This window comes from Tachysurus fulvidraco, chromosome 1 (genome assembly GCF_022655615.1).
Source record: "Tachysurus fulvidraco isolate hzauxx_2018 chromosome 1, HZAU_PFXX_2.0, whole genome shotgun sequence".
Classification (NCBI taxonomy): domain Eukaryota; kingdom Metazoa; phylum Chordata; class Actinopteri; order Siluriformes; family Bagridae; genus Tachysurus; species Tachysurus fulvidraco.
The window spans coordinates 42,997,899-43,008,487 of NC_062518.1; the positions used below are offsets into that span (position 1 = coordinate 42,997,899).

The 10,589-nt window shown below is 36.2% G+C and overlaps 1 protein-coding gene across 1 annotated transcript; it reads right to left on the minus strand.

Annotated features, from left to right (window-relative positions):
- Positions 1–538: 538 nt before the first annotated feature.
- On the minus strand, positions 539–3,103 carry LOC113658638 (type-2 ice-structuring protein-like). Its single transcript, XM_047800831.1, has 8 exons — positions 3,074–3,103; positions 2,909–2,988; positions 2,590–2,610; positions 2,473–2,496; positions 1,510–1,619; positions 1,039–1,173; positions 823–934; positions 539–710 (listed from the first exon to the last, which is right to left on the minus strand). The coding sequence occupies exons 2-8, from the start codon at positions 2,967–2,969 to the stop codon at positions 640–642; spliced, it is 534 nt and encodes a 177-aa protein (XP_047656787.1). The 5' UTR covers positions 2,970–2,988; positions 3,074–3,103; the 3' UTR covers positions 539–639.
- Positions 3,104–10,589: the final 7,486 nt, after the last annotated feature.

Genomic DNA, 10,589 nt, shown 5'->3' on the forward strand with positions numbered 1-10,589 from the left:
TATAAAGCCAGTAGGAGTAGCCAAAGGGGTGTCGGAGGGAGGGGGGATCCCGCTGACATCTGATTGGCCAGCCCAAACATTTAAACCCACTAAATTTGATTGGCATTATTGGCAATTTGACGCTAATTTGACAGTTCACTTCACCACTCATTAAAGCTGGTTGGTAATAATATCAGATTAATACTGGACTTAATTGACTATAAGGATTACATATATTGTTAGTCATCACACAGGTTGCCTTTTAACTGCAAAACGGATTTTGGGGAATCTTCAGTACAGTATTATATCTGGCTATATAAATATGAATAAATATTATACCTCTCAGACCCCTGGTGTTCCCAGAACCCATGTTAAAATATCACTTTAAGGGATCTTGGGATCTTTTGACAAAACAATTGCATGTATGATTCTGCATGTGCTAGATGGATATATCTCTCTGAGAGTGTATTTAAAAATGACAATAAAATGATAACCATGAAGAAAATAAAAGCATACACAACAAATAACATTGGGGGTTTTTTTTTTTTAGATTTTTTTATTGCTGAAGTTATGGAAGTCTGCCACAGAATCATTTTATAAATTCATCAGTGACGAGGAAAAATATTGTATTATATTTGGTGAGATGAAGTAGGAAGCGTTTCAGTAACTTTTCTTGGCACACACAGAGGCATAGCGGTTGTTGCAAGGAATATCATTCCAGTTTTTAGTGGCTAAAGATAACAGAAAAAATAGACTTGTAAATGTCATGGTATTTGAGTTAAAAAAAAAAAGCAACACACCTCAAGCTATTGAGATACATACAGAAGAAGAATTTTTGCTTACCACCAGCATTTATATGCACACAGCGCTCTCTGTTTTCATAATTATCTGGTTGTCCTTGACTCCACTTGGTGAAAGTCAATTTGGTGCCATCAGACCAAAAGAATTGAAAAGCCTGAAAGATGAACAGAGGAAATCACAAGGTGTTATAGTGGATAACATTTTTGAGGTTTAAGTCAATAAATCATGTACCATACAGTCAGATGATCCCCTGCTTACCTTCTGACAGTCACTGAGGCCGATGTATGTTAGAGCCTCCGTGGGGTCAAAACTACGGATAAGAGCCTTTATCTGCTGATATTCATTCTCACTGTGTATTGAGACCAAGTGTGCATCAATATCCTGACAGAATTTCTAGAAAAACAAACAGAACTGTAACATCATTTCATGTTCTTACCTGCAGTTATTATGCACAACTAAGGAACTGACACTGTATAAATCTCATAAATAAATCTCATTTTAAAACAGCTAAAACAGCTATAGTACCAAACAGCTATGGTAGATATTGTCCAAGACATAATCATTCATCCATTTTAGAATAAATATTACATTTTCTGTCCTTTTACTGTGTTATTGTTCACAGCCTTTTACAAATCCACCAGTGATATGCTAATGAATAATCCTTTCACATTTTTTCCCTTTGTGTAAATAGAGAAAATGTAAATACATTTGGAAAGAATTAAAATAAACCTCTGCAGAAGCCCAACCCAGTTTGTCGCCGTTGTACAAGTAGCAACGACCGGAATAGTAGGACCATCCAAATGGGCATTTCTCAGAAAATGCATGCATTACTTCTTGATCTAAAAAGATATACAATATTATATTGTAATATATATATATATATATATATATATATATATATATATATATATATATATATATATATATATATATATATATGCACACACACACACACACAGGTACACATTCATATTTACATACGTATGTACATACACACACTTGTCTTGATATGCTGAAGCATTACAGTTTTCTTCACTAGAACCAGTATGACAATGTCCCTGTGGACAAAGCAAATCTATAAAGACATGGTTTCCCAAAAGTGTAGCAAAGGAACCCAAGTGTCCCCTGTGGAGCTTGTGTATCACATAAAACTAGAACAAGATGTTCAAAAAAACATACTTCTAGGCATAAAGTATACTTTGCTGGCTATAAAACGATGTATAAAGACATACAGTACCGTGCAAATGTTTTTACACATAAAATCTTTCTGTTAAATCCTTCTGTTTTAACATATATCCTAAGACAGACTCAATGATCATGTCTATGTGGGGGCCAAACCATCACTTACAAGACCCCTTGTTCTTCTCTAAATAGAAGATAATTCTTAAAGACATGATTCTTGCTTTAATCTTTTAGCTTTTGGTCTCAGTATATTCATGTTTGGCTGCTATAAATTACCTTGCAGCCCTTATTCATTCAGTTATGGCTTTAATACTTTCACTAGAAGCCTTAAGTCTCTGTGGTGATAAAAAAAAAAACCACTATGTTACCCCAATGGTTTTGTATATTTATAACTTCTGTAATAGAAAATCGTCAGATTAAATAAATTAATTACATAAAAAGAAAGTAAAACTGGTACAAATGAAAACTGGTATTCTTTATCATACTGATCTGTGCAGGTATTTTAATTACCTTTCACAATGCGATGCTCGGCCACTAGAAACCAGAAGAAAGAAAAGAGTAATGTAAGTCCTGGTGGTTACAATTACAATTTAGCTGCTTTTCAAGATTTTAATAATTTGATTTTACCTGATAATGGGTTTGCCACAGCTTAAAAGGAAATTGGGGAAAGGTCATCATTTATGGTAAATTATTTTTTCGATGTTGTTTATAGATACAGATGACGAATTTTAACGATGTTCAAAAGAAGTAAAGAAAATAAATTAAAAAGAGAGCGATCTGCCAATCGCACAATAAGAACCAAATTATATTTTTATTAATAATATGATATTTTCAAACAACCAAAATCACAGCTGCATTAAAATTTTACATAAAATGTATATAACATTCACTAACAATTTTATTTTTAGTTATAGCCTAATATCCTTAATAGGGTCAAGATTCTTACCCAAACCTGCTCCTGCTGTGGCAAGAATAAGAAGCATCACCACTTTGGTCTGAGAAGCCATAGTTCTATGTTTTTACGCACTGAAAGAAAAAAGCATGATTTGTGTTAATGTAATAAGAATTGTGTGCGTTATACCTCACCGCAACTCCACTTACATCCACTTACATCTAATCTAAGGAGGTTTTACTCGCTTGATGTAACAAATTAAGTTAGTGATGATGCTTATATAGTGATACTATAGTGAACTTCCTCTTTCCAAAGAAAAAAGATGTTTTGCTTAAAACGAATAAATGATATTTGCACAATGCTGTAAACGTTCTGTGAAGATGCAAAGATAAGGACATGAAAATATTTGAGCTGACGAAGCATGTTATAATGCTTGGACATGTAATTATTTTAACACATACAATATTAGTGTGGCTGTACATTCAGACATGGATGAAGGATGAAAGTATATTTAAACAAAACTACAACTGTGCAGTTGCCAGAGATGGGGGACTCGAGTCATATGACTTGACTCGAGTCAAGTCGCAAATTTGAGACTTGAGACTTGCTTGAAAATATTTAAAAAAGACTCGGCTTGACTTTGACTTGACATTCATGACTTGAGACTTACTTGTGACTTGCACGTGTGACTTACTCCCACCTCTGGCAGTTGCCCCCAAATATATTTGGACACTTAGACCAAAGTTACCAATGCAAGAAATTAACTGTATATTACATGAAACTGCTGTTATTTTGTTCATGTTCCTGCAAAAAGCCTTTTTTTATTCTTGAAGCTGATGAATGATTTTCCCTGCATTAGTTTCTCTGTACCAATCCTTGTTGTTTGTGTCTTGAATTTGGTGTAACAGATGGGTGTTCTGCATGAGCTCAAGGCCATGGTCTATATGGGAGTAATTGAGGGGTTCCAGAGTGACTGGTTTTGTTCACCATGTTTTATTTTCTTGTTGTTCATCACCCAATGTCTCACAACTTTTTTTTTACACACATTACATTTGCTTCTTCATTATTGCTTTCAAACAATTGCACATAATTTCATTACATATTTGTTTCTACATTCTACTGCATGGCACAAAGGTCCCTTCATGTCTCTATCTACACAGCATACTGCTGCATTACCTCAAATATATTCATCCCCCTTGGTGTTTTTTCTAGAAAAAACCTGTCCTGCTAGGAGATGAACCACCAACCCAGTATTAAATCTCTGGAAGACTGACACAGAGTTTTGGAATCAGAAATTGGCTTGTATTTAGTGCCATCCAGCTTTCAGTCCTGAGCATTTTTTCAGTCCCTGCCACTGAAAAGGATCCTGTTGGGAAAAATCTTGATATGTGCTCTTATTATATGAACTATTACAAGTGATGTCGTAGGACATATGGGGGCTAGGCCAGATGTTGTAGTAATAGTCTTGAGCTATACGAGTTATATGATTACAATATATATATATATATATAGTAATTGTATATATACAATATATATATATAATGTTAGATGACTTGAGACAAGTGTTAACAGAGATAAGGTGGTTTATTGGGTTTATTGAAGTTATAAAACTCAGTACTCAGAAAAACAAGAAAAAGGGAACTTGTCCTTTAGGAGAGAACAGAGAAACTAAGGCTTAAAAGTAAAAATGCATGTGCAGGCAAGACTGAGATCATAAGTCTAGCAAACGTAAGGAGTCAGCATAAACAGACCTCCACATATATGCAAAACAATATTATAAAATACGAAAGCTTAGTAATAGTGCAGTACACTTATACTAATCAAACAAAACATAATCATAAGTCAAATACCACTAATGTATGATCCAGTTGAACCAGAAGGTTATTTTAATCAAAACCCATAATCCTAACCTATGATCATAAACTTATGTCATAATCATATTCTAAATCAGAACTCCTATACCATAGGTGATTGTAGGTGATTGAGTATCATCACTGATCATTTTATATGTAGAGATGTGATTAATATAGGTGGATATCTCACACATAGGTTTTTGTGTATGTCATGGTTATCGTATTCATGTGTATGTATGTGTATACGTATATAGGCGTATGATCAGTGAAAATCATATACAGACGAAACATAGAAAAAGATAGAGAAAAACTCACTCATTGTAATTGTATAAAGGGAGATTGGGAGATTGGTCCACGGGACGTGTCTTCTGTGTGATACGTGACAGGGAAGCGTACAAGAAGTTCTCTGGAGCACATTTTTAACAACAGTTTTGACAATGCAGCATGTTTTTTAATAATAAGGCAGAAGTACTGCAACAGAAAAAAACAAAAGGCCAGACTTGATTTTCGGTAAAAGGCAGACTTGTTTTCGGGGAAATGAGGGGCGTCACGGGGCGATTCTGTAGAGTCAGGGAAAAAACTTTGGGTCAGGGTCAGGGTATATATTGAGGAGATTCCTTTGAAGGGGGTGTTCTTGCTCCTGCTTGCTTGCTTTTTTGTGTTTGAACTCTTTTGGGTGGTATGGGGATGAACTGTTTGGGTTTTTTCTTTGATACTTTCAACTTAGAAGTTTTTTCCTCCTTGAGCTCAATGGAAGCAGTGGCTGATCAGCACCAATAAAGAGTTTTGCTCATTCTCATCCAGGTCTGGAAAGTCTTCTTATTATTCAAATTCAAATAGTATTAAGTATAAAGTTTAAAGTGTGATTAATTAATTAATATTGAGTATTAATAAGTATTAAGTATTAGTAATTAAGTATTATTAATTAGTATTAAGTATAATTATTTTAGCATTAAGTGTGAAAGACTATTATTGATTATTATCTATTATTGACTATTAATTTGGCTGTAATTCACCCCTGGGATATGTCCACTTGAAGGGGGGCTCTCCAAACTCAGATCACACATCACTGATATCCTAATTGATATAGTACAACATGTATTTTGGGGAAATGTCTTTTTGTTTATTTTTTATGATATTTCATAATAAACCAGGTTAACGGCGCAGTCAAAGGGATGGTGAGGTGACAGGGTCTGGGCCCTTTGTTTAGAGAAGACCTCTTGGAGGTCCCAGTAGTCCTCTGGGACCCCTGCAAGGTCCACAGACCCTTTTGAGGAGTGCACAGAGGGAGGTGCTCCTCCAAGGCAGCTCTGGGTGCAGTGAGAGCCCCAGACCGTGACTGTCTGAATGGCCTGGAGGTTTTTTTGTTCTATGTTCCCTTAAGCAGAGGGTGGCAGATAGGAAAAGGCCAGAACAATGACGGGTCACATCTTGGACCAGCCCAGGCCCATCTACCTGGGAGGGCTCCTGTAGTCTAATGACTTGGTGTTTTTGAATGTGGTCTGGGGTCTTGAATGGGCCAATGTGGAACCCAGTTTCATGGGTCCTGGAAAAGTCTCTTGGGGCTCAAAATAATCACAATATGTATACATAAGTGCATGTGTGTTCACTGTGGGGCCTCCTACTTGCCTGTCACTCAGTTTGGCATGCCCAATGGCGAGTATCAATGCAGATGGCGAGCTGATACAAGGCTTCCGGGTCCTGAGAGGAAACACAAGCCACTAGCTTGTCCTTCAACTTCTCGGAGAGTCCCTGCACATAGGCCTCCTGGAGGGCCAGGTAATTCCAGCCTGAGCCAACCACCACAGTTCTAAAATCAATGGTGTAGCTGGATACGCCAAGCGTGCGCCTTGGCGTATGCGAAACAGGGCATCAATGAATGCACCAACTGTAGTGTAGTCAGCATGGTGGCCCTGCCAAATGGCCATAGGCCAGGGCCAAACACTGCATGATAAACGCATTGCAGGGCTGTGTGTGTGGGGGCAAACGTGTTTCTGGAACCGTAGAAGTGACTGACTTCAAGTTGCTGGCTTAAGGAGCATCAACCAAAGGGCTGTCTACAGCTGCGGCCAGAAACTTGCTGATCAGAAACTTACTGAACCTTGGTAAAAAGCTGGGCCAAGGTCTGCTCATGTTTGCCGAGTGCTGTGGCCTGCCCAGCCACAATATGCCCTATCTGCTCCAAGCTGGCTGGCTGACGGTCTGGTGCAGACATACTGTTACAGGGGAACTCCGGTTCCACTCGGAGGAGGGGTACCTGGTCTGGCTCGTTATTATTGGGATTATTGGATAGGAATTCAGACAGGTGTCTGGAGCAGATGTCAGGTGTCTGGAGAAAGTGTATGGCTGGGTAGGGAGTGATGACAGGACAGGATCACAGCAGGGCAAATATAAATTAGATTTGTAAAGTTAGTCGTGACAAACTTTTATGTTGGCTTTAATGAGGCAAGTATTCGCAAAGGCCAGTGCTTTTTGGAGGTGAATGGACAAAAGGTTCAGTGTTACTTTTAGAGGCAAGTGGACATAAAACTTGTGAAATCTAGTGGAGCCCTAGTGTGCCAAAACATTTGGATGCAAGTGGAGATGAGCATGTGACACAATTCCCCTTCTTGAGCTGAGTGATTTAATATGTCACATTTCCATGTTGTGCTATTTTTTATTTTCACATGACGTCACGTGACGTGTCCAGAATACACCTGAGGCAGTTTCCCTCATTGTGCTGAGTGTTTTGATACGTCACAGGTCCATGTTGTGCTTTTTTTTTATTTTCGCATGACATCACGTGACGTCACGTGACGGGAGCAGAATACACGTGAGGCAGTCCCCCTCATTGTGCTGAGTGTTTTGATATGTCAAATGTCCATGTTGTGCTAATTTTTTATTTTCATGTGACGTGACCAGAATACACGTGAGGCAGTTCCCCTCCTTGGGCTGAGTGTTTCAATATGTCAAATGTCCATGTTGTGCTAATTTTTTATTTTCACATGATGTGACATGACCAGAATACACATGAGGCAGTTCCCCTCATTGGGCTGAGTGCACTTTGGCTGCAACGGCTGTTGTTTTTAAATGATGGTAGTTGACAAATGACCAAGAAAAAGTACTTTTTTTGGAAAGCATAACTTTTTAAGAAAAAATACATATAAATACATATATATTTGTGGAGTATGAAAACTGCAGTTTCAGAAAATAGTACTGGTCACTCATGTTGTCAATGACATATTTTTTTCACTTTTTCACTCAACAATACTGTAAATGTGTCCTATGGTGTGACATTTAAAGTACTAAGAAATTATATTAAATAACATAAAATAAATACTTTAATAAATACATTATTAAAACATTATTTTCTTAAAGTGATATTTATTTTCCATGAAAGTATTAATTAGAATCATTTTCACCATGAATAGATGAATGGTGTCACACCAAAGGACAAAAAAACTTAACAACTTCAGTGGTCTTAAACCATAGTTAAATATTTAAACAATTCTGAGAGAAATACTTACCATGTGCACTTCTCATGGCCTTCATAGGGGTCTTCAGTCACATGACATTGAGTGGGGTCTTTCAATTAAATGTATTTGTCCATGATATTGCCCAAATTAAAATTAGGTTTTTGCATAACACCAAAGGACATTTTTTTCTGTGACAAAATTTATGAAATTCCTACACTTTTAGAAATGTATGTATATGAAAAGTGATGGCCACTTAGTGAAATAGACACTTGCACAATTATGCCAGGAGTGTTCATTAAGATTTTTAAACATTATTTTCTTTATTTATTAAAATGTAATATTTATGAAATAGTGTTGTAGTGGACAATAGATAGATCAAGTCAAGTAGCTTTTATTGTCATTTCAACCATATATAGCTGTTAGGATTATAACCAGGACTGTGGTGCTACATAAAACAAAGACAGGGCTAAGGACTTGTACTGCAAGTAGTCCTAGATACATAAATTGCAACTGTGCAACCTGGTGCAAACAGTGCAGGACAAGACAGACAAGACAGTGCAGGACAAAAGACAGTGCAGACAAAGTTACAAGTCAATACACAAAATACAAAAAATACAATACACAAAAGACATTAAACAGAAACAGCGCCGACAGACCAGTGTCAATACTGTATGTAAATACTGTAAGTTCATTTTATCTTAGTAATGTAGAGAGGCAGCTAAAACCAAATTTTTCTCAAAATCGGCTTTCCTCCGCGGTGGACAAAATACACAAGACTCTATGTGCAGACAACTGAGAAACAGATTCCAAGGTACCGTCTGCAAAGTGCAAAACCCGAAAAGCGAATACTAAAAAAACAGTCAATAACTTTACTGTAGTACACTGTACTGTCATCAAACTCAGAACACACATCACTGATGTCCTAATACATATACTAAAACACTTATTCGGGAGAAATGTCTTTTTGTTGATTTTTTATGATTTGTCATAATAATAAAAAAATAAATGAATTGACTATTATGGAAATTATATTCAATAACTTTACTGTAGTACACTGTACTGTCACCAAACTCAGAACACACATCACTGATGTCTTAATACATGTACTAAAACACTATTTTGGGGAAATGTATTTTTGTTGATTTTTTATGATTTTTCATAATCATAAAAAATCAATAACTTCACTGTAATACAGTGTACTGTCACCAAACTCATAACACACATCCCTAATGTCCTAATACATATACTAAAACACGTATTTGGGAGAAATGTCTTTTTGTTGATTTTTTTTAATGATTTTTCATAATTTTATTGATTTGTATTTATTATGAAATATCATAAAAAAATAAACAAAAAGACATTTCCCCAAAATACATGTTGTACTATATCAATTAGGATATCAGTGATGTGTGATCTGAGTTTGGAGAGCCCCCCTTCAAGTGGACATATCCCAGGGGTGAATTACAGCCAAATTAATAGACAATAATAGATAATAATCAATAATAGTCTTTCACACTTAATGCGAAAATAATTATACTTAATACTAATTAATAATACTTAATTACTAATACTTAATACTTATTAATACTCAATACTAATTAATTAATCACACTTTAAACTTTATACTTAATACTATTTGAATTTGAATAATAAGAAGACTTTCCAGACCTGGATGAGAATGAGCAAAACTCTTTATTGGTGCTGATCAGCCACTGCTTCCATTGAGCTCAAGGAGGAAAAAACTTCTAAGTTGAAAGTATCAAAGAAAAAACCCAAACAGTTCATCCCCATACCACAGAGTTCAAACACAAAAAAGCAAGCAAGCAGGAGCAAGAACACCCCCTTCAAAGGAATCTCCTCAATATATACCCTGACCCTGACCCAAAGTTTTTTCCCTGACTCTACAGAATCGCCCCGTGACGCCCCTCATTTCCCCGAAAACAAGTCTGCCTTTTACCGAAAATCAAGTCTGGCCTTTTGTTTTTTTCTGTTGCAGTACTTCTGCCTTATTATTAAAAAACATGCTGCATTGTCAAAACTGTTGTTAAAAATGTGCTCCAGAGAACTTCTTGTACGCTTCCCTGTCACGTATCACACAGAAGACACGTCCCGTGGACCAATCTCCCAATCTCCCTTTATACAATTACAATGAGTGAGTTTTTCTCTATCTTTTTCTATGTTTCGTCTGTATATGATTTTCACTGATCATACGCCTATATACGTATACACATACATACACATGAATACGATAACCATGACATACACAAAAACCTATGTGTGAGATATCCACCTATATTAATCACATCTCTACATATAAAATGATCAGTGATGATACTCAATCACCTACAATCACCTATGGTATAGGAGTTCTGATTTAGAATATGATTATGACATAAGTTTATGATCATAGGTTAGGATTATGGGTTT